The sequence below is a fragment of the Anthonomus grandis genome, chromosome 8, assembly GCF_022605725.1.
Source record: "Anthonomus grandis grandis chromosome 8, icAntGran1.3, whole genome shotgun sequence".
NCBI lineage: Eukaryota > Metazoa > Arthropoda > Insecta > Coleoptera > Curculionidae > Anthonomus > Anthonomus grandis.
Window position 1 is genome coordinate 35,225,029 of NC_065553.1, and position 26,374 is coordinate 35,251,402.

The 26,374-nt window shown below is 31.8% G+C and overlaps 1 protein-coding gene and 1 long non-coding RNA gene across 2 annotated transcripts in view; one reads left to right on the forward strand and one right to left on the reverse strand.

Moving 5' to 3' along the window:
• Positions 1–1,905: 1,905 nt before the first annotated feature.
• Positions 1,906–26,374, reverse strand: part of LOC126739048 (facilitated trehalose transporter Tret1-like) — a 29,494-nt gene continuing 5,025 nt past the window's right edge. Inside the window, exon 2 of the mRNA XM_050444568.1 lies at positions 1,906–3,391. Coding sequence (XP_050300525.1) covers positions 2,034–3,391 — 1,358 coding nt within the window. The 3' untranslated portion in view covers positions 1,906–2,033. The remainder of the gene's footprint in view (positions 3,392–26,374) is intronic.
• On the forward strand, positions 17,705–19,825 carry LOC126739073 (uncharacterized). Its single transcript, XR_007661539.1, has 3 exons — positions 17,705–17,745; positions 18,459–18,625; positions 19,430–19,825. It is a non-coding gene; the product is annotated as an uncharacterized LOC126739073 (long non-coding RNA).

Sequence of the window (26,374 nt, forward strand, 5' to 3'; positions counted from 1 at the left end):
TCGATGAATCCTTATTACGGTCTTAACACTAGATGGTCGGTGAATACGCGGGCCGTTCATTTAGAGCTTTGTTCATCTTTATCGGTTGTGTGTTTCATGAAAGCATTGCGTCGGTTTATTGCCAGGCGGGGTCGCCCTTGGACTATATACAGTGATAACGGGACAAATTTCGTACTTTAAAAAATTTGCCGAAACTAGTAGTACCGAGCGGATCCAATGGCGTTTTAATCCTCCAACGGCGGCGTGGTGGGGAAAATTCTGGGAAAGACTTGTCCGAGTGTTGAAACAATTGTTGCGTAAAGTATTGGGACGAGCTTTACTGGATTACGAAAGCTTGTTAACGATAATCTGTGATTGTGAGGCCATCATCAATTCGCGGCCACTCACTTGTTCGTCAACTAACCCTAATGAGTTGCTACCTTTAACCCCCATAATGTTTCTTAGGGATCAGTTGGTGAGTGGTGTTCCAGATTGTGATGCTGTTGACCGTCACTCTCTGTCTAGGAAGGTACAGCATAGACAGAAATTGGCAGAGGATCTTCGTCGAAGGTTTCGTAATGAATACCTAGGGCAGTTGCAGCTATGGTCCAAGGGAAGTTCCAGTTATCAAGTTAAGATGGGGATGTGGTTTTTATTGGCAATAACCTAGATAAGCGGGTTAATTGGCCGTTAGGGAAGGTTATTGAGCTGCTACCTGGCAAAGATGGTGAGGTTCGAGTGGTGCGGGTCAGTACCGAAGGGGGCCAACTTTTGAGACCTGTACAACGTCTCTACCACTCGGAATGTGCAGAAGAGGGCTTTAGTCTAATGAATAGTAAGGCATTGACTAGCCCTAAATCGAGGCAAATGTACCCTGTGAGGACTCAAGTGAATCTGCGGGTGATATCGAGACCTCGAATCCGGGAGTGTTCAAAAGCAGAGTACCCGAACCGAACGTAGATGTTACGGCATATGTTTCGCGTACCGGTCAGGTATAGGGACAATGATTAGGATTACTTTTACATAGAGTTAATTGTTTTATTTGTGTAGGGTAGATAGGTAGTTGACATTTTTAAGGACTTTTTTCTTAATTTACCTTTGTTTTTGTTATTACATTGTTATTATTAAACCTACTTATTTACATTGTTTACATGTTGTCTCTGTTTTAGTCAGGTGAGTCATGTTTCTTTTGTTTTAAAAACCATCCTCAGGTGGGAGAATGTCACGTCATTCTGAACGACATCTGTCAGAGCTATCAGTTTTTATTTTATTATTTCGGTCGGTTTTATATTCTCGGGGCCGGGTTAATAGTTTTTTGCGTTTTCTCATTTTTATTTAATTTTCATACATTACATAGTCTTTAACCATCTTAAAACTGCCTGATTTTTATTTGTTAATATGTGTTTTTTTTTGTCTAAAGTTTTGGCTTTTATTATTGGACCGAACCGCGTATTGTGTACGACGGGTAGTTTTACATTAATACGCACCCGACAAATAGATATACTTAGTTGCTTTTAGATATTAAGAAACTTAAGAAGTCAGTAAGAATAACTTCCTTGCAAGGATTACAATTGCTACAAAAGCTAAACATTAAATTTACTTAAAAATATTGAAATAATAAAGTTTTTTTTAATTGTGAAGGAGTTGGGGAAACAAATTCTAATATTAATAGAACTTTTTTCTCACTAACTAAACAAAAATAGTTAGGTAGAATTTTTTTTGTGTAAAATGGCAAAGAACCCAGGGAAAAGTTAATTTGTTAAAATTAAATAAAATACTACTGGAACGTAAATATTTTATTGGCGTTAAGGTAGTTTAAAGTGGGTTTTATTAGTCTATTGAGCGACCAAGATTTTGAGATAATAATTTTTACGTCATGACTAGATCTTAAAGGACTAAAATTATCGTTTAATAATAAAAAATCAATTTTTATTTTTAACAATTTTATTCAAAAACACTTTTTTTCAACAATTGTCCTTACTTAATCAGTCTTATACTATTTCTCTCTAATTAATAATTAATAGGACAACATAAGTTAAGATTAATTAAGCTAATTATAATCCAGGTCCTTTAATAGAACTGGTCTCCTTAGATTTATTGTTTAAATGATCATTAATTTCTTGTAAGGTTTTTCCTTTAGTTTCAAACAAAAAAATCATCACATATAGAGCATTTAAAACCATTGCACTAGCAAAGATGTAAAATCCACCACCGGTGCCAATTTTCTGCGTAATACTATTAAAAAAATAAGTTATTAAGAACCCAACCAAGCAGAAGCTCCCCATAATAATCGAGGTACTGGCAGATTTTATATTTAAAGGTAAAATTTCACCCATATATAGAAAAGGCAGAGCACCTAATCCACAGTTGAAAAAAACAAAAAATAATATCAAACAAGTCAGGGGAAGCCAACTGATTTGTGACGTGTCATTTCCTCGAGCTTGTAACTGAAAAAATGTGGCCAAAGTGGCCAGGGTTAAGGCCATACACCCAGAGGCGAATCCCATCATTTTCTTTCTTCCAAAGTTGTCCACCCCAAAAGTGGTTATAAAAATGGACAAAAACTGGGCCACACCAACTAATATTGACGAAATATCCGCACCCAAATTGGTACCTGCTTCATTAAAAATCATCTGAGTGTAAGTGTAAATAACGTTGACACCAGAAAACTGCATCATATTAATCAAAAAAAATGCCAAAGCAAAAGACTTCCTGGACGCCTTCGTTTCAAAAATCGCAAAAACTCCATCATGGGTCATCTTTGAAATATCACTCTTGATTTCTTCAATTTCATCTTTTACTTGACTGGTACCGCGCAGGATCTTCAAAGATTCTTCGGCTTCCTCATATTTCCCTTTTTGTACCAAAAAGTATGGAGACTCTGGAACGTACAACCACGTGGCCAATATTCCAATCACGACAATCGAAAGTAGTATTAAATTAAAATTTCTTATTGTCGTATAAGGTCCGATGCAGTAAGTCAAAAGAGTGCCCAAATTAATAAATATTGATGTTGTGGAGAAGAGGCTGCCCCTGGTACGTTTCTCGCCCACTTCTCCAAAATAAATTGCTCCCATCGCTATACCGGAATTAATGCTCATCCCCGCGGCCACTCTAGCAACGTAAAAGTACCAAACGTTATTTCCAAATGCTGCCAATAGGCAGGAGAAAATATTGGGTAAGTGTACACAAGCGATGGCAAGTTTCCTTCCAAACTTTTCCATGATGAAGCCGGTAATGGATGGACCGAATATGCCTCCGATTGACATGAGGCCAGCGATCCAGGATTCTTCTGTTAATGTAATGATGCGGCCTAGGGGGTTTTGATATAGGTGTTCAACTGAGATTAGTTTGGGAAGTACTGGAGAAGGCCAGGTTAGCATCATACCAGACATTAAGCTTATGATGTTTACTAGAAAAAAAAGACTATTTTAGTTTTTAAGTTGTTTTTTTCATCTTGATTTTTTTAAATTTTAAAAGTAAATAATTTTTGTGGTGATTAAGCAATTTATGATGTAACAATTTTTTAAAATCTTTTTTATTATATTTCAAACAAAAAAAAAATTTTAGATGAGCCATTTATTAATAGAAAAAAACTGTACTGGGTTGGGTTTAGTGAAGTTGTGTTGGGTTGGATCGGGTTGGGTTGGGTAAGGTTGGCTTGAGTTCCTATCACTAGCAGAGTAACTAAAAGAGGACAATAACATATCCAAACGGAAATGTTGGAAACAGTTGTCTGAGAAAATCAACAATAGCGTGAGGGGGAGAAGACCATAAAATTGTAACGGGGGCACTTACCCTTTGTTTCGGGCCTGTTTTTTATACAGGGTGTTTCCTAACTACGGTACGAAACTATACAGGGTGAATCGTTAGGTCGTTTTATGAAAAAAGTTCTTATGAACGTATGTCGGGAGTTGCTTTATTTCTGAGATACAGGGCGATGAATGTTCAAAAAAATAAAGGCATTTTAAAAATATTATAACTATCCTTAAACCGATTTGGTTGAAATTTGGTGCAGTTATTTGAAGTTATAAGACGCTTATTTAGCTGTAACTAGATTGAAATTATTAGGTCCAGTGGCGTGTCAGTGGGCACCACATGCTTATTGTTGAGAAAAAAACAAGGCCAATAATTAATTGTTTTGCAGCTTTTTATTTATTTGTGTATTTAAGCAACTAAAAATACAACTTTTTCGTATCTTATATTATCTTCATATCTGGCTTTGTTTTCGAGAAAAAAAATTTAAAGTATCTTTAACTCATTCTAAAAATTATCCATGGACGACAACATGAAATAAAAACCAATTAATTCGATAAACAATTTCCACCTTAAAGTACATGAGCAAAATGTACCCTCCAATGTACGACTCTTGTGTCTTGTTTACTATGATAATAAATATTCAACTTCTACGATTTTTATTATCAGATTTTTGAAATACAACAAAATAACAAATACATTGCTTCTTATGACAAATAATTGGTAAGTCCATTTAAGTACCTCCTTTGTACCTACCTTCTTTAGAGACCAGCTGACAGTGATAGAATTGCTATAAGTAAAATTCAGCTGTCAATTAGCAGTGATTCATTACTCCATCATGAATAATTTTACTAACTATGAAATGACCGACGTGCACTTTATTTATGGGTTAGCAAATGGAAATGCGGAAGAAGCACGAATAATTTACCAAGACAGATATCCTAACAGAGTAATTCCATGTGCAAAAACATTTAGAAAACTACATGCAAGATTATGTGAAACTAGAAGTTTTAATAAAAATATGGGTGGTGGAAGACCAGAAACTATAACAACGCCTGAACTGGAAGAAGCTATACTTGATGCGATAGAAGAAGATCCTTCCAATAGTATAATGAAGATTGCACTGCAGCTTGAAGTTCGTTCAAAAACCGTTTGGAAAGTTCTAAAAAGAAACCTCCTGCATCCATAAGAAGAGAGAATCATCTTTTGAGAGAATTTATTTCCATTATCAATTCATTTACCGTGATTTCCGAGAAACTCGCTGGATTACAAAACTTCCCTGATGGTTTCCCATTTTTTTTTTGTATCGTTTATGTTTGTATTTAATATGTTTTTAAAAAATAAATATTTAGCTCTTTTAATTAATTTAGTGAGGACATTTCTGTAGAAGTTTTTTGTGTTTGAAAATTTAAAGGATGTTTCAGGGTCAGCCTCCTTAGTTTATCGCGATTTTTAATGGAATTGATGATCCCAGAGGTAATCCATCCTTTTTTTTTACGAGTGTATTTTATAGTTTTAAAGGTGGTACAATTTTCAATTATACTTCTCATGGTTTTAGCAAAATTATTCATGCAAATATTTGGATCATTACATTGCAATATATCGCCCCAATCAAAATTTATCAGACTGTCTGCTATTTTTTGAAAGTTAACAATTTTTTTAGTATTAATTTGTACCTTTTTCGGGTTATTACTATTGTTTAAAAACTGCATGCTCAATAGTGTTGGGAAATGGTCCGTCAAACCACTCATTATGATATAAGAACTGACAATTAAATCATTGACGGTAGTTTTTAGAAAGATGTGGTCTATGCAGGTTTTTGCATTTCCTGCTACCCGAGTAAAACCATTTATTTGACTAATGTATCCCATGGGATTCAGATAGTTGAGATATTCTGTAGAGCATTGAGTAACTTTATTCTCTATAATATCAATATTTATATCTCCACAAAAAACCTCGACTGGACATCTTCGAAAGTTTATTTCGAATAAAAGCCTTACATTATTGATAAATTCTGTTTTGTTTAAACTAGGAGAGTTATATAATGCGATTAGCCCTTTTTTACATTATTTTGATTAAAAGTTACTCTTAAAAATTTAGAGAAATTTACAGTTATAATTTCGGATTTAGGTAATAGCAAGGTTCTAACATATACTATGGTGCCATCATTTTTGTTTATTTGACTTTCATTATTCTTCGCATCTCCGTCCTTCTATGATAGTATATTAGTAGGTTCCATTTTCGACCTACGCGACGCACTGTGTTGAAAGAATGTGTAAAGTAAACATAAAATTCCCCAACCCCCGGGTACGATCGTAATCTAACCAGTTCATTTTTAAGTGCCGTCGCGTACGTAAGTGTTGAAATTTAAAACGCGCACGATGCCGAAAGTTTCCCCAAAAAAACAGTGAAAATCGAAAAGAGGCCTCGCAGGTCAATTAAAAGTGATTAAAAATATGCTATCACGCTTAGAGCGGAAAATAAATTCGGATGAAGAATCTGATTCATCATTATCGGATGTATCATCTATACAATCAGGTATGTGATTCAAATGTAATATTATTTTTAGACAGAAAACTACCTGCAGCTCAGAAAAACCCTTCACGGGGTTTTATTGCTCTGTTCGTGAGGAAAAAAAAATAGAAATGTTTATATTAACACAATTAGATAGTATTTGCGGGTTTTGAGGCCATAGTGTTTAGGCCATAGGCCCTATGCTTTATGTCAGCAGTTTGACCCTTATGCTAAGAGATTTACGTAGTTGTTTTGACTTATGTAAACTCAGATATGCAAAGTGAGAGTATGGTAGTTGTTTTGACGTATCATCTTGTACGCTTTTAATAAAAGGCCATATTTTAAAATATAAGTGCGTTGCTTATATTTTAAAATAAATACTGGTATCTAGTTATTTTGACTTAGATTAACCAGGAGTCGTATATTATATTAGCCGCAAAATAAATTAAGCTAATAATTGTGTTAATTATGGCTTCTTTTTGATTGTCTTGACTAAAAAGTTGTATTTTATTATAAGACTATTATCTTATTTTTACTAAAAGTCAGAATTACAATCAATTGTTTCTCTCTTTTCTTCAGAAAAACCTTCTTCATATTCCAGTCAATCTGAAGAAATGGAGGAAGGGGAAATAGTCCATCAGCACCTAATGAGATGGATGCTAATAATATTCAGGTGCCTGCTGTACCGATAGAAGCAGAAGATTCCCTATCTGTTATTCATTTATTAAAAGAACATCCTAATACTGAAAGTATCTTAGGCCCTGATGTACATGAGGAAATTGCTGTTAGGTAGCTAGCTTACTTAAAGGATGGTTTACCCACTGAAACAAGAAAAGAATTATTAAAAAACTATAAATTACCGAATAATTGTAAAACATTGACTCCTCCCCTTATTAATGACGAAATTAAGAGTTTACTTCCTACAAAAAATATTAAAAACGGCCAATTTTTAGCAAATATTCAGGGACAGATCGGTGCCAGCTTGGCAGCCTTAGGATCAATCCTAAGTGAATAACTGAAGGATCCCAATAAGGAATTAATAATCTCAAATGAAAATTTGGAAAAAATTGTAAACGCTTGTCAGTTAATGGCTAATACACGTTATACACGTACACTAAAAAGAAAATTTGAAATATCACCTCATTTAAATGAAGAAGGACGGCGAGCAGCAAGTGAAAACAAAAGTGATGAATTTTTATTTGGAAAAGACTTTTTAATAAAAGTCAGATCATCCAAAGAAGTGAAAAAAGCAGCTAAAGAGCTTTTTAATCAGAAAAAAGTAGACCCGGTTGTAGCAGGACCATCTGGCATAAATAATAATCGTTTAAACTATTAGCGCCAATACTCGAGGGGAAAAACCAAAGAGGACAGAAAGACACCCTACACACGAAGCGGGAAGACACAAGCGACCAGACGTTATCAGAACGAGAAGCAGACGAGGAGCCAGGACAGACATCAGTTTTACAAGAAAGACCAGAGGAAAACCAGCTCTCGCTACCAAAAATAGTGAAGGTAAAAAGCCTTAATAATCTGACAGGTAGAATTAAATACTTTAAACCCAAGTGGCAAAAAATAACAACATATTTAAGGGTTTGGAAGTAATTAAGCGGAATAAAATTACCTTTTAGTCGAACTCCGCAACAACATTTAGCCAGATGGCGCTTTTGGCGTAAACAACAGTTTAATGTCGCTCCGTAAATTTATCCAAAAAAAATAGTAAAAGTGGAGAATTAGTTACTATTTGGTGTGTGAAGTTAATCCTTGAAGGATTGTGTAGATATATTGTGAGAGTTTGTTTTTTCATAAACATGGGCTTGGCAAGTGCGGATGTTCGTGAGATTAAGACCATTATAACTGCTATGTTTAACGAGAAATTTCTAGAGGAAGTAGCGGAAAGGTGGTTAAAATTATTGAAAAAAAACTGGAACGTCAGCAACGAGAACAAGAGGCCAGGATTTCGTCATTGGAAGAAAAATTAAATAAGGTTATGGAGGTCAATAAGCGTCTTGAAACATCATTGGATGCCCAGGAGCAGCAGTATCGCAATAAAAATCTGCGCATATTTGGACTTCAACCAGCCGAAGGTGAAAACCCAACAGCGTTGAAAGATGCCGTATTGAATCTATTTAACACCGAGCTCAAAACAAAAATACCAAGTAATTCTATAAAAAAATGTTTTCGTGTCACATCTAAACAACATACCGGTAAACCAAAAGCAGTGATAGTTCGGTTTTCTTGCAGCGAAGCTAGGGTATCGGTGCTTAAGTCGCGTGCATTACTTAAAAATAAACAAATACAAATCAAGGAAGATTTGACCAAATCGCGACTTAATTTGTTTCAGGCCGCTGTGAAAAAACATACCTATAAAAGTGCGTGGGTTCATAACGGCAATGTGTATATCAAGAAGAACGATCAAGTGTTGAGGATCCTAGATATCAGTGATTTATGAAGTAATTAATCGGTGAGTTCAAACTTCTATGACTTGAAACTGTAAATTAAACATTGTGTTCAGTTTTTAGAATGTTGAAAGTCTATTACCTATAAAAATTCTTATATGCTAAGCTTAATGTAAGATCGAGCTATTTTTAATTAATTAATTTCTATGAATGATCTTAAAGATTAAAAGAGGTTTGGCAGGGCAAAGTTTGGGATATACACCTTAATGCCATTTTCTTTTGGCAGGCCTTTTGGTTATTGGGTTAATTTGTAGATTTTGGATGAAAATTTTTGCTGGTCTGTATGGGATTGTAGTTATTTTATTTAGTATATGAGTATATATATTCATAATCGAGTATATATCGTAATATATATTCGATATATAGCTGGTGTTGTATAATTCTTCATTTTTTGTTTGATAAAAACGATGTGTGATTTTAAACTTAGTTATAATAAGTTCGAATTGAGTAGGTGTTTAATAGCATTGACTTTTTTGTTGCATTGTTTTTGAAAGCATACTTTTGGTACTGATTAATTTCCTTTTTTTTCTGTTCCTTTTTCCCTTTCCAAGCTATCCCTCTAAACTTTATATTGTTAATTTTTTTTTGTTATGTTTTTTTGTGCGCATATCAATGCAAGATCTCTGCTAAATAATTTTCCTATTTTTCAAAATCATATAAATAATTTACATTATGATGTGATTGGTGTTTCGGAGACATGGTTACATACCGATATTAACGACGAAGTTGTACATATACCTAACTATAGTATTGTCAGACAGGATCGATTGGGCAGAGGTGGTGGCGTCGCAGTGTTTATTAAAAATATTTTTGAATTTCGCATAATAACTAGTGAGTCAAATATGTATTTAGAACAAATTTGGATTGAAGTAAAGCTAAATAACAAAAAGATTCTTATTGGTAATATGGGTGGTCCGGTTTCGATGGCGGAAAATTAAATGGCCGACGGAGAACGAAAAAATAATAAGTTTGCTATTATAAATAATATTCGAAAAATGATTCGTTAAAAAATTACAGGGTGTCAAAATTCTAATTAAAAAAATCATTTTTTTTTATTTTTCTTAAACCACTTTAGATATTTTAATGAAATTTGGCACGTTTAGACAGGTAATCAAGACGCATCTTTTTGTGCAAAAATTATTAATTTTATTCACCAGTGGCGTGTGTGCGGGCCGACCTTCATACAATTTTAATTAAAAAAATGATGCGCCACTGTTTTTTTTTAAATTTCTTTTTTTTTATGATATCCTTGTTTAATTTAAAATAAAAAACATTTCTTTACTTTTTGTCGTACGACACACTGTTTGCGAGTAAAAAAATTAATTTTTATAAATGCTGATTTTTTTTTTAATTAAACAAAAAATATGAAAATAATAAACTTAATTAAAGATTAAATTATTCTGTTGGGTTCTAAAAAAGACACAAGAATCTGGATTCCGAAATTCAAATAAATAATGAATATAATAATGCCGGCAAGAAGGCAATGCATGCATAAAACAAAAGACGGTTTGTTTGTATTTTATTATGACAGTTAATTATTTAAGTAAGTCAAATAATTGCGTTGGTTAACTTATTAATTTTGCTATTGTTAACAGTGTTGTTATACAAGTTATAATATAAAAGTATTGTGAAAAATGCGTTTTTCAAGTAATGAATACGCTGATATTCATTTTTGTTATGGATTTTGTGATGGAAATGCGGAAGCGGCAGTTCGTGAATATCGAAGACGGTATCCAAATAGAAGAATTCCAGATGCTCGCGTGTTCATAAGAACACATCAAAATTTTAGGAACTTTGGTCTACGTGGTAATAATGAACAATACCGAAACCAGAGAAATAATAATGAAAATCGTGTACTGCGCACTTTTGATAATAATTCAAGGCTGAGCTCTCGCAAGGCAGCTCAACAACTACAAATTCCTAAATCTCAAATATTGCGAACCTTACACGCTGACCACAGGCATGCATATCACCTACAGCCTGTTCAGGGTTTACACCCTGGTGATGCTGAAAAGAGAGTAAGATTTTGTCAGTGGCTTTTAAACTCAACAGAGGAAAATCCCGACTTTTTACACAAGATACTTTGGACGGATGAGTCTTGTTTTACAAGACGCGGAGTGATAAATTTTCATTACATTCATGTTTGGGCACAACAGAATCCTCATGCAATTCGGCCAAGATCGTTTCAAAATGAATTTTCCGTTAATGTTTGGTTGGGCGTTATTCGTGATAATGTTTGTGGTCCGCATTTCCTACCTCCAAAGCTAAACTCACAACTATTTCTGGAGTTTTTAAATAATAGTCTGCCGGACTACATTGAGGATTTACCCATTAATTTGAGACATGAAAGTTGGATACAACTGGATGGAGCCCCCCCACATTTTGGAATAGGTGTAAGAAACTGGCTTAATAATAATTACCCTCGAAGGTGGATTGGCCGGCTAGGGAGGAATGATATTAATGATGAAAATGGTATTGGAGCAATACCCTGGCCACCCAGGTCACCGGATCTTAATCCACTAGATTTTTACGTTTGGGGAAACATTAAGGATAAAGTTTACGCTAATCCCGTATTTAACAGAGAGGAATTAATCTTAAGAATTCAGGAAGCATGTAATGACATGCAAAATCACAATTTTGTGGTACTGGCTGCAATAAACTCCTTAATAACTCGGTGTAGAAAATGTATTGAGGTCGGTGGGCTGCATTTTGAACAACTTCTTTAATTATTAATTGTTTTTATTTTGTTATTGTTTTTAAACGAATTAAATGTGTTATCTTCTTATGTGTTTTTATAAATCAGCATTTTTACTCGCAAACGGTGTGTCGTACGACAAAAAGTAAAGAGATGTTTTTTTATTTTAAATTAAACAAGGATTTCATAAAAAAAAAGAAATTAAAAAAAACAGTGGCGCATCATTTTTTTAATTAAAATTTATTAAAATTGTATGAAGATCGGCCCGCACACACGCCACTGGTAAATAAAATTAATAATTTTTGCACAAAAAGATGCGTCTTGATTACCTGTCTAAACGTGCCAAATTTCATTAAAATATCTAAAGTGGTTAAAAAAAAATTTAAAAAAAATGATTTTTTTAATTAGAATTTTGACACCCTGTAATTTTTTAACGAATCATTTTTCAAATATTATTTATAATAGCAAACTTATTATTTTTTCGTTCTCCGTCGGCCATTTAATTTTCCGCCATCGAAACCGGACCACCCTGTATATCGCCCTCCTAAATGTGACCTTAATTTGTTTTACTCAAATTTAGATAATATTTTAGAGAACTTTTATGCTGTTTATGATTGTATATTTTTGCTGGGAGATTTTAACATTAATGTTTTGGGTCTGAATTCGAACTTACCTTTGCTTGAAATAACTGAGGTTTATGGTTTGAAGCAATTGATCATTGATCCTACAAGAGTGTCAGATATAACGATGTCTCTGATAGACCTAATTTTCTCTAATCATGAGTCTATCCAAGATTGCGGCGTTAGGGATGTGGGTGTGTCTGATCACATGCTTGTTTATTGTACTGCCAATTTGGAGGTTCCAGAACCGCAGACTTTTAATTTTGTATATAGAAATTTAAATGATATAAATTACGAGCAATTGCAGGCCGATTTAGTCGAATTGATTCCCTGGCATACTATGTATGATATGAGAGATATAGACTCCAAAGTTGACTTTTTCACGGAGTCATTACATAATATTATGGATATGCATGCTCCCTTAATTAAAAATAAAAATAAACCTTACAGTCCATGGATTACGGCTAATATTAGATTAATGCAAAGACTTCGCAATAGGGCATTAAATAAAATTAGAATCACTAAAGAGCGAGAGGACTGAAACATCTATAAGCAGTATAGAAATATAACAACAAGCGCAATAAGAGCAGAGAAAAAAGCTTACCTTGAATATAAGTTTAGTACTTGTAAAAATAAAGAAGTTTGGCAAGAATTGAAAAAAATTAGTGTTTCACAGAAAAATAAAAAACAACTTCCAATTTTTCTACAGAATGTTGAAGAACTTAATACTTTTTTTACGAATGGCAATAATAATAACAATATTGTTGATGCTAATTATGTTAAATATTTTAAAGAACATAGAGTTGTCGCAAATGAATTTAAATTTAACCTAATAACTCAAGACTTAATCGTAAACATTTTAAAAACTATAAAAAGCAAAGCATTTGGGGTCGATAACTTAAACATAACTCTTATCTTACTTTGTTGCCCTGCTATTATTAATCCATTATGTCATTTAATAAATATTTGTTTAGAGGAAAACTACTTTCCAAAAAAATGGAAGCATGCCAATATTATTCCTATACCAAAAATAAAAAATCCAACTGAATTTGGCAATCTTCGATCAGTCTCCGTTCTTTCTGTTTTTTCTAAAGTAATTGAGAAAATTATGGAGCAACAGATATTTGACTATTTAAAGAATAATAATTTGATTCCTGAATATCAATCTGGCTTCCGTAAAGGGTATAGCTGTGCCACCGCGTTGGCTCAAGTGTCTGATGATATATTTAGAGCCCTTGATAATAGTCAAGCAACCGTATTAATTTTACTAGATTTTACTAAAGCTTTCGATATGGTTAATCATCAGATACTTTTATCAATTTTGCATTATGTGGGATTTTGTGAGTCGGCTGTAACTTTAATATCTTCTTTTTTGTCAGATCGTAAACAGCGGGTGATTTTGAATGATAATGAATCGGGGTTTCTAGACGTAGTCAGCGGTGTTCCACAGGGTAGCATTTTGGGCCCATTACTCTACACACTTTACACATCTCAGATAACAAAGAAGATAACATATTGTAAACATCATAACTACGCGGACGACACCCAGATCTATTTCTCTTTTAAAGATACTGATGTTTGGCAGGCTAATATAAAAATTAATGAAGACCTTAACAATTTATTTATAGAAACGCAAAAGTTACTTTTAAAAGTTAATCCCAATAAGTCCACAGCCATTCTTTTTTGTAGTGATAATAAACGAACAAATATTTTAAATAACTTGCAACTTTACATTAATAATGATAACATAACTTTTAAAAATTCTGCTAAGAATCTTGGACTTTTAATGGATTACAAACTAAGATTTAAGGATCATGTTACTCTTAAAATGAAAAGTGGGTACTCCGCACTGAAAATGATTTATTCGCAAAGGGATTACCTGAATTTGCCTATAAGAAAAATGCTTTGTGAAACATTGGTACTATCCCAATTAAATTTGTGGGACACCATCTATGGCCCTTGCCTTGATTCTTCTGACTCATATAGAATACAAAAACTTCAGAATTCCTGTCTTAGGTTTGTATATGGCATAAGAAGGAGAGAACATATTTCACATAAGCTAAAGGTTGCGGGGTGGTTAAATATGTACAATCGTAGAGTGTTGCATCTTATTTGCTTCTTTTTCAAAATTCTTAAGTCAAGGATTCCTTCATATTTACATCGAAAAGTTAGATATCGGACTGACGTGCACAACTTGAATATTAGAAGAAAACAATTATTAACTATTCCTTCACACAATAAAGAATTTTTAAGAGATCGTTTTCTTACTTAATAGCACACTATACTAACAAATATTGTATAAATGATTTTACCATATCAGAAAAAACTTTTAAGATGAAAACTAAACTAATTCTAATAAATCAATAACAAATTACTCACTTAGAATAATAAAAAATTGTTTTTTATTTTTATTTTTAAATTATAAAATCGAATTATTTATATGTTCCAACCTTTTCCTTGTCCAATTCCAGTTCCTTTTCCTATTCTCTCCTTATCCCATCAGTATGCTTTTTATTCGTGTTATATTAACTTTCTCCTTTTTTTCTTTAACTGGGAAAATGCTTTTGTTTATTATTTATAAGTGTCATTTATAATTTATAATTATTAAATATATATAAGGCCTCAACAGAATTCAGGGATTCTCGCAGGTGTTGTTGCCTGGAAGTCTGAAAACATGGCCTATTAGTCACCTTCTGGAATTTTATTTGTATTTATATAAAATTTAAGTTCTATAGATATTTTTTAATTGTTTCAATACACATTAAATGTGCTCTTTGTAAAGAACGAACTATTTAAGATGTGATATGCATTTGGTTTATAACAGAATTGTAATTTTTTATTTTTCTGGTGATTAATAAAAGTCTTATTATTATTATTATTATTATTATTATATAATTTTCCAAATGAACACCTTTCTAGTGAGCAACAACAGTTATACTTAACAGAAATTAATAATTTACTTGAAAAGGGAGTTATATCAAAATGTAAATACACAAAAGGACAATTTTTATCCCCACATTTTTTAGTTAAAAAACCAGGTGGAAAATATAGATTTATCTTAAATCTTAAGAAACTTAATAGCTTTATTAATATCAATCATTTTAAAATGGAAGATTATCGTAGTGCGCTAAATCTAATAACACCTAATTGTTTTATGGCCAAATTAGATTTAAAAGACGCATACTATCTTTTGCCCATTCACTCGCAGTATAAAAAGTATTTAAGGTTTTCATTTAGTAATCAGTTATTTGAATTTAATTGCCTTCCTTTTGGTTTGAACATAGCCCCTCTAACCTTCACAAAACTTTTAAAACCAGTTGTAAAATATTTACGACAAAAAGATGTAATAATGGTAATTTTTCTTGATGATATTTTATTTTTTGGTAAAACTTTAAATGAATGTACCCATTCTGTAGCTATGGCAATAGACCTACTAGTCTCTCTAGGATTTATAATTAATGAAGAAAAAAGTATACTAAATCCGATTCAAAAAATTGAATTTTTAGGATTTGTGTTTAATTCAAAAAATATGTCATTAGGTCTACCTATAGAAAAAATAATAACACTTATAAAATTACTCAAAAAATTTAAACAAATTAAAACCTGTAAAATAAGAAATTTTACTCGTCTTGTGGGAAAATTAGTTTCAATAGCACCTACACAGACCTATGGCTGGTTACATATAAAACCGTTTGAAATAGTAAAACAGAAAGCTCTAAAATTAAGTAATAATAATTTTAACAAGAAAATGATAATTCCGTCTAAATTACAACAAGAATTAAATTGGTGGTTAATTCATATTAATACATCTGAAAAAGAATTAACACAACAATCGTTTTCCTTAGAAATTTTTTCAGATGCCTCCAATACTGGTTGGGGCGCTTGTTGCAAATTTTCACAAGCAAATGGGTTCTGGAACCACAAGGAAAAGCTTCGCCATATAAATTGGCTTGAATTATGTGCAGCATACTATGGTTTAAAATGTTTGGCAAAAGACAAATCTGACTGTAAAATTTTATTACGCATTGACAACGTTACGGCCGTGGCATGTATTAATCGAATGCGTAGCGGAAAAATTTGGGATTGGTGTGAATCAAGAAATATATTTATTTTTGCGTCTTATGTTAGTACAAAAGACAATTTTGAGGCAGATTTTTTGTCTAGAATTAAATAAGTAAACAAAATTAAATCAGTACAAAATAACAAAACAATTCGGTGTTCCTCAAATAGATCTGTTTGCATCCAAAATAAATACAAAGTATGCAAAGTATATTTCTTGGGGCCCTGCTCCCGATTGTTTTTGTGTAGATGCCTTTACAATAAGCTGGCAAGGCATTTTCTTTTATGCTTTTCCACCATTCTTATTAATTGGAAAAATTCTTCAAAAAATAGTTAATGATAAGGCGACTGGTAACTTAATAGTTCCTAACTGGCCCACTCAACCGTGGTACCCATTGTTCTTTAAACTATTAATAGACAAACCGATGGTATTTCCACCTGATTATAACCTTATTTCTTTTCCCTTTAGGGACAATCATCCCCTTCACCAACATCTTTCCCTGGTGGCCGGGAAATTATCTGGGAATCGCTAAGGCTTAAGGGTATACCAGAATCGACAATCCCAATTATGCTTTCCTCCATACAAGAAAACACATTAAAACAATATAGTACTTGTTACAAAAAAGGGTGGCAGCACTGTACAATAAAAAATTGAAATCCTCATTCTATAAACTTTAATTCAATATTAGACTTTATAGTCGAACAATTCAATCTGGGCCTTTCTTATTCATCCCTAAACTCATACAGATCAGCTTTTTCACTAATTTTTACATTTAATGAATCAGAAGAAAAAAATTTTAAAAAGATTCTTTAAAGGACTATACAATAGAAATCCGGTAAGGCCTAGATATTCAGCAACCTGGGACCCACACCCAGTACTGGAATATTTGTCAACGCTTTTTCCCTTAGAATCCTTATCGTTTAAAGATCTATCTTTTAAATTAACAACTTTGTTGCTTTTAACTTCAGGTCAAAGAATTCAGACTCTCTCTAAAATAACTCCGCCATTGAAATTCGCATTTCTGATAGAGTCAAAACATCTGGCCTAGGTAAAAAACAACCGTTTTTAGTTTTCCCATATTTTAAAAATAAACCTGAGTTATGTATAGCTTCAACCATAGACTTATAACCAAGGATAGACCCAGCATGTTTACATTAAATGAAATCGTACACGCATATAGATATTAAGGCCATGATGCCAAGTTGAAAAGATGTTTTGCCGGAAAATGTATTATTTTTCTATTTAATTGCCAATAATCCACAAATTATCACACTATTTACTGTAACAAGTTCCCATATCAAAATTAAAATATTCGTGTCATGCAAAATTTGTTCCTCAGGTACCTAAATACCTAGAAATACAATAAAATACCAGTTTTATACGACCGCACCCAAAACAACGGAATTTCCGAAACAAACTGACCTGGTGACGAAAGTGGCAACTCATCTGTTTACGACGTAAATTTATTTTTACTATTTCATTCATTTTTCGTGTGCGCTGTTGCCTAACAGAGATCTCGAGCTTTATAGACGTTTTTTTGTGATTATTTGATTGTTTTTAACATTTTTTGTGTTGTTTTGGACTATTAAGACTTAATACCATGACTAAAAAGTGTCACGTATGCCAAAGAACGAGTACTACGTCGGAAAATGTATATTTTCATAGGTAAGCAAGAATATTTACGTCAAGCATGATTTTGAGTATCAGTGGCGGCGCTACGCCACGAAATGATAGTAAACCATACCATAAAATAATGTCGTTTTCATTTCATCACAATAAAGTAGTGTATTTTATAATATTATATATTGTATTTTGTGAGTTCATTCACGAAATAAAATAATATAACTTTTAGGTAGGTATAATAAAATAAATTAAGAAATTAAATAAAAAAGCTCACGGTATGTTTTGTTTTTTTATGCACAGTACATGCTAGGCAAAATAACATTATCTCATTATATAAAATAAGGATTGGTCAACTTTTAACTTTTTATACTAAAATCAATTTGATTTGCCTCGGATTTGCATTTGCCCATAGTAAAATAAACTTTTTTTAAGTGATTGCTTTTTTCAAATTTATTTTTTGATATTTTTTCTTGAAAATAAGTTGTTTTTTTTGTTTTTTTGTTGTAATTATCCCAAACAAGTAAAGAAAATTTATCATGCTGTGCAATGTTTAGTAAGAGTAAGTAGGTATTTTATTTTCCTGCATAAACTCATAAAAATAAAAACACTTATTATTTTATTTTGTTTGCATGAAACAAATATTAGGTACCTAAATCTTTCGTTAAAAATATCTATTTTATTCTAGACTAGTAATAATGTTATTTTATTACTTACCCCCTAAAGTACTTTATAAATACTAGATTTTAATTTTTTAGATTTCCATCTGAACCTGCTGAATAAACCAATTACCAAAATCTGCACTGATTTGCTCTGAACATTTTAAGTCATCTGACTTTTTTCAGAGTCGAGATGACAAAAAATGTCTTAAGCCAGGTTCCCTTCCAAAGTTAGTGGGATCTCTTTATGATAGTTCTTCGACTAGGTAAGAATTTTGTTAATTATTTTTTGCTTATTTTAAAATATTTGCTATATTCTTTAAAAATTTTAAAAAAACTTACCTAAACTTACCAAGACAATATTGGAATTTCAAGTCTCATGACATTTTGAAATATACATATGTATGTATAGGTATATAGATTTGATTTTTATAATTTTCTTCTTCAAACAACCTGCATTTTACAATAATAAAAATCGATATGGGTCTATTTAATAATTGTAATTCTTAATGAAATTCAGTCATTATTATTTTTATAAAAAAAAATCCTATTAACAGTTCTTGAAATTTGAACTATAATAATGACTAATTAAATTTCTTAGTCTTTATCTTTCCCCTCAAATCTTTATATCCTAAAAAAAAAACAAAATATATACAGGGTGTCTTAAATACCATGTTCCACATTGCTATCTTAAAAACTCTAAAAGATAGGCGATTAGGGCGGTTAAATTAGAAAAAAGTTCCCAATTTTGATGCTCATTCCAAATCCTTTTACAGTGTTTCCTATCATTTAGAAACTAACATGAATTTTGCAACAATGTAAAAGATTTGGAGTGAGCATTAAAATTGGCAACCTTTTTCTAATTTAACCGCCCTCATATATCTTTTATAGTTTCCGAGATAGCAATAGTGGCACATGGCATTTAAGACACCCTGTATAGCCTACTTTAATGGAAGAAAAAACCTTAATAGTACATATTTTTATCAATAATATGTACAATATAATTTTTATGTCACGTTTGTATATTAGTACCTACAATTGCTGTAGATTTATAAGTAAAATTTTTTCAGCTTATCATCTCAAAGTTTTAACATCAGTTTGTTACCTTGTGGATCCAAGCTTACAGAAAATGAGCCGGTCGCTCGTAATGTTACTGCGAAATGTTCACCAGACATTGATCATGAATTATCCTGCATACCTGGCCCTTCAGAAATGATACAGAGATCATCACCTACATCTTCTAGGACAGCTACTGCCTCTGAAGCTGAATCAGAGGCCTGTACTAGTGTTTCAGCTGATCATTCCACATTACAGCCCAAGGCAGTTGACGGAGATAGCCTTCCTGAAGCTAAGGAGGCACTGGTGTTTATGGTGGTACCCATCAATGATTCTTGAAAAGTGCCTGTTGGGTATTTTTTTCTAAATGGGCTTGAATCTGCTGCTAAAGCAGACTTAGTAATTAATTGTATCAGATTAATACTGCGATGACAGTAATACTGTGAATTTATTTATGTGAATAAATTTATATATTATTTTAGAAAATCTTTGGTTTTCGTTTTTACTGCATACCCCATAACATTTTATAAGAAAAAAAAATCTCTTATAAAATGCTCATAGTGGAAAAAACAATTATTACAAAAGTATTGATCCCATGGAGAACCTTAATACCTCGAGTCTAAAAGACAATATTTTTTTTTTTAAATATGTAATTAATTAATTAATTAATAAATTCATAACAATGTTACCGGCCAAAGCTGTCGGTTTTTAACAATTTTAAATAATATTTTATACCGATTTAAAAAAAATAAATGAAAATTTTCGCGTAAATTCAAGCTTCAATTTCTAAAACACTGAGCGGTAGAGACACAATTTGTTTATGCTATCTTAACACGAAAATAAACAAGCCCTTTAAATTTCAACCTGCTGCCGACCTACTTTTTTTGCAATTTTTAAAATTTCCGCTCCAAAAACAGCCCGTACGTTTCGTATGGCAATAATAATTTATTATTATTGTTATTATGATATAAAACGGGTGTGTACTTTCATTTTACCACTTTTTCGTTTATCTGCCACACGTAATAGGTATAAGTTTGTTGACAAATTTTCAAATTGTCTTAGTAATCCAAATGACATCCGGTTGTATATCATATTTACAATATTTTATCAGTTGATAAAGATATTTTATAAGAATTAAAGATTTATTAAATGTAAAGTCAATTAAAATAAATAATATATTGAAGAGAAAAAATAGTATTACAAAAAATTAACTACGCCTATGGCTGTTGAAACGAAATGACCGAAATGAAAAATCGATACATTGAGGCATGCTTGTTTCACGGCGACATCAGAGCAGCAGTCGCTGCAGCGGACGGTGCGACGTTGCCAAACGATAGTTTATCGCTTTTCCTAAATTTCCATGACTGATCGCTACTTATTGCGATTTATGAATGAGTAGTTTGGTCTATCCTTGGTTATAAGTCTATGGCTTCAACAATAAAACATTATATTAAAGTTACAGAAACACGCCGTCGTCTTATTAACACACTTATATTAACTCATATGAAACCATACCGCCTTGCATCAACGCAGACAATAAGTCGATGGGTAAAGGATGCGTTGGGAAAAAGCGGGATAGATACAGATATTTTTAAGTCCCATAGTGTACGTCATGCAACCACGTCAGCCGCGTTTAGGTGTGCTTTAGATATAGATCTTATTAGAATTACAGCCGGATGGACTGAAAAATCTACTGTTTTTAATACATTTTATAACTTGCCTTTATCTAAAAACTCAGTAGATTTTTCAAAATGTATAATAAACAACTGTACATAAAGCTTGTTTATTTAATGTTGTTAATGTAATGTGTGCTTGTTTATGTAATGTTGTTAAATTTATGTAAAATATATTATTATATAAGTATGAGTATTATATCAAACTCATATTCATATTATGTCAAATATCGGTACCAAAAAGATATTTATCCAAAAACCCTTTAGTAGTAAGTTAGGATTATTAGCATTTTTTTTCTTTTCTTGTTAAAATTTACAAAGAATAGATATCCCTATCTTAGAATTTATTTTGTGTTTAGTTTAGTTAAGTTCTTTCATTACCAAATTATTAGCTAGATAATACAATTTGTTGATTCCGTACAACAATCGCACTTCATTTTATCTACAAACATCTACCAATATACTATCATAGAAGGACTTCGATGCTCGAATAATTAGGATTGATCTTCCTTACCAGGTAAGTCGATTAATCTTTTAATTATAAAAAACTTCAAACTGATCCAATAGAAAATTATTTATCTTATGTGTCTCTGAGAGCACTATAATATCAAGTTTTTTATCAGTTGACTCAAGGTATGCCACCAGATCATCATAATGAGCATTAATGCTTGAGATGTTAAAATGTATTAAATTAAGGCAGTTAGAATTTGTTGGGGTATTTATGTCCCCAATATGATTGTAGGTCTTAGTTTCAATAACTTGATAGTCATCAAAAAGATCATTATGATCCAGGTTATTTAGAGAATTATTCATATAAAATTCATATAAAACAACAATCTAAGGCATCGCATTACTCGCGAATATAGAGATATAAGCCGACAAACACTTGTCAATGTTTGTGAGTTCTTACTATTTATAAGTCTATAAATATAAATTTTTTAAAAAAAATTTTGCATAGCCATTTGACGTACCAAAGTATGACGTCGATAAAATATTCAATATTACCAGACATTTTATTCGCTGGTATCTAATTGGTCTACCAATTTTTTTTGGCACTTTTGAAGACATTTCAAAGCTGCTTACATTTGACATATCAAAGTGAGGTTAGTTGGAAGTGAGGAGGCATAAGGAAACCTCCTCCAGTATAATTAAATTGACGTGCTTTTTTTTCAAGGATGGTTAACGGTGTTAAGTTATTAGGGGAGTTTGTTTTAAAATTATAGTATTGTATGATTAAAAGAAGTACCTGAGCAGCAGTTTCTAAAATTTTCATTCTTACAGACAGCAAACTTAAGATGTGCACACTACGGAGAGATTACGGACCTTAAAATATTTTATCATTAAAATGGTATTATTTATCTAAACGGGAATTCAAAACAAACAACAAGTAAAATAAAAAAGTAAAAAGCCAAAGAATAATTAACTAGATCTGGCTCTTTGTACATAGCCTGCACGTCTTAAGTTTGCTATCCTCAAAAATGTTAATTTGTAAAAACTATTTATTAAGTACTTTCTTTTATTATAAAATATTAATTTTCTCATAGCATTATGTTAATAAATGGTGAACACCTATCACCAAGTAGGGGAGGGTTGGCCAAAACGGGATAGTCGGGTAAAACAGGATACCGGTCCTTTTCTTAAAACAAGCAGCGCCATCTGTTGAATGACGGTGTCAATCGCTAAAAATAACGTCTGTCGAAATATAGCAAGTGGAGATTCTTATTAATACTGTCATTGCGGTGAGTGACAATTGACACTTTAATAAAGCAAGGTTACGGTATTTTGTTTTGTAGAGTTTTAATACGATTTTGTCAGATTGAAGCCGGCAGTTAAATAAGGGCACCGAACATAAACTAGAATAGAAGGATCACTCTAAGCGCCGCCCAAAATGTTGCCTTTCTCACTCGCTTTCTGATGCTACTCTTTTTTGCTGCCCGGTGGCGACTGCGTTATACAGGGGCGTCTTCAATATTAGGACTATAATAGCGTTGTGCGGAAATTTTTTACTTTAAAAATGCCGGCGATATGTTGCGTAGATGGCTGCAGGAGTAAAAGGGGATATACATTTTTTTTTAAATAAAAATGGATTAGTTTACAGAAAAAAATACACGCTTTTCTTCAGTATTTCTTAAATATCTCGGAAAATTGAGATCCTACAAAAAAATTCAAAAAGTGTCAGCGATTTAGAGTACATATTTTTTTAAAATCGTGATTTTAATTTAAAAAAATGCAAAATTTTTGGTAATATTCTGTTATTAGTGGTGGTTTTTAATAGTGAAAGCTATCCGATTTATTATTAGTTGCATTGCAATCATTTGAATGATATAAATTTTAGCCACTTATTCAAATTCAAATTCAAAAGACTTTTATTACCACTTAAACATTGTACATAGAAAATTAAATTTTTTTATTACAAGAATTTACACAATGCTAAGAGTAATGCGGACTGAACTGCGATTATAAAAACAACCGATAACACATACACGAGCTAGCGCGCATGTGCTGCTCAGACCGTTAAAACATACTAACCTAATTACAACTAAAAGAAGAATAAAGACTTTCCCAATTATAATTATTAAGAAAATAAGTCATTAAACCCTAAAAACATATAAAAGATAAAAACAAAAAAAAATATAGTGTAATAATTTACTATATCAATTACATTAATATAGGTACCATCTGTGCAATAGACAGAGAGGAGGAAGGGCGGCAAAAAACACAAGCCGAGGCTGGAAAACAAGGGCAACACGACGCAAAAATGAATAGATATTCCAAAATGAACCATTTAAAATTTTATTTTTATGCCTGCAAGATCAACAAGACCAGTGTTGATTTAAAAAGTAAAAATTCAAAAATAATATGGTTGCAATTAAATAAAAATAATTAAATTATATTTTTAATAAAAATTTGATGGCGTGAATTTGTTAAAATGCCTATGTTAGTTGAGAATCAAGAAGAATTTCTTTAACATATGCAATAAATTTCTTTGGTGAACTATTTTTAATGTATTCCGGTAATCTGTTCCACATATGAATGCCTACATACTGGAATGATTTTTTGAAACCTGATGTTCGATGAAATGGAATTCTAATTAAATTTGGATTTCTTACATTGTATATATAATCATGGTGAAAAAATAAGTCTCTTAAATATGGCGGCTGACCTGATTTAATTATTTTGTAAATTAAATTATACATATGACACTTCCTTCTATTTCTCACATTTAATATAAAATGTGAATTTAGATAAGGAGTAATGTGGTCTCTATACGATATATTAAAGGAAAAACGCATACAACTATTTTGCAGTTTTTGCACCGTCCTTGACAGAGATACGGTTAGTGAATCGCCATACACAATGTCCGCATAATCCACCAAAGACAGTACAAGCGAATTGCAAAGCAAATATTTGGTGTTTGATGGTAACTGATTTTTGTATTGATATAAGTTTTTTAAACGACCGTAAGCAATTTTAATTTTGTTCTTAATGTGGGAGGCAAAGCTGAGATTTGAATCGAATATAACCCCTAGATTACGTTTTTCCGCAACGGTTGGTATAGCTGTTCCATTAATATTAATTTTAAAATTTTCCATGCAATCTAGAAGATGACTTTTATTTTGTGAAAAAAACATTGCACATGACTTTGAAGCATTTAATTTGAGGTTATGGTTTTCAGCAAACAAAGCAATCTGATTTAAGTCGGCGTTAATTTTATTCTGTGCCACCTGAGCATCTGATATTTTAAAAGAATTATAAATTTGGGAGTCGTCAGCAAATTGGTGCAGCTTAGAATTTTTGATGCACTGATTCATATCAGCAACATATAAAGAGAAAAGTAAGGGGCCTAATATGGAACCCTGAGGCACCCCTTTTTTAAATGACAAAAACCTTGAAAATTTAAATTCACCATCATTCACGGTTCGGACACAATGTAACCGATCTTTAAGATAAGAGCTAAAAAAATTTATGGCATTTGCCGAAAAACCATAATAGTGCAGTTTTGCCAAAAGCATTTGGTGATCTATGGTATCGAATGCTTTACTTAGATCTAAAAGAGTTAGGCAAGTTATTTCCTTTGAATCCTCTTTAAACCTGATATCATTAACAATACTGATAAGACTTGTTATAGTACTATAAGATTTACGAAATCCTGACTGGCAATCAGGAATAATTTTTAAATTATAAACATAGTCAGCTATTTCGTTATATACGTGACGTTCTAAGATTTTTGAAATGACAGGCAGAATAATTATTGGCCTAATGTCTTTATAATCTGTTGGACAAGGTATTTTTGGTAAGGGAATGAGTATCGCTTTTTTCCAATCATCGGGGAATTGGTTTTCTAAGATGCAGGAATTTAAAATATTGACTAATGGCTTAAGACAAAAAGGAAGACATAGTTTAAGATCTCTAATGGAAATTCCATCACCATCTATTGCATTTGACCCTATTTTATTTATAATATCGACAGTTTTATTTTCAGTTATAAGACTTATATTAAATTCCGTCTCAAAGTGACTAAATGTATTTGAATTATAAAAGTTAAGTTTTTCTAATGATGTTGAATTAGTAGGGCCCACGGTGTTCGAAAAAAAATTATTTAAGTCCTCGGGTAAATTGAGATTTTCAGGAATAGGGTCAATCTTTTTTTTAGTAAAATTAAGTTTTTTGCTTTGTTCCAAAATTCTTTACCCTTTTCTGTAGACATTTGCTTGAAAAAAGTAATTTTTTTGCGATTAATTGCGTGTTTAGTATAATTCTTTAATTGCCTGTAATATGACAAATTCACGAGAGTTTTTTGTCGAGTATATTTTTTCCGAGCTTTGTCTCTTAATTTAATTAGATGTTTAATATTACTCGTTATCCACGGCGTAAATGGTCTATCCTTATATAGTCTTGTTTTAAACGGAGCGTATTTATTTATTAAATAGGAAATATTATTGCTAAGTAATGACACTTTTTGATTAATGTCAGAAATATAATAAATATTATGCCACTGTAGCTGCTGGGCCTCCTCCCCAAATGAAGTCATGTTAATACTATTGTAGTCCCTGGACCTAACAACTTTTTTACATAATTTAGATTTTGGTAAGTAAGTTGGTAACTTATACCGTCTAACCATACTTAAAACTGCATTTTTTTCGTCATTAAGAGTGGTTTTTAAGGGTTTAAGTTTCAAAATATTGATGTGTACTATAATCCCCAATGTAAAACTATATTTATTTTAAATATTTATATGAATTCTAGGTTGTAAAACACCTATTTTCGTTTTATTTGAATTTTAGT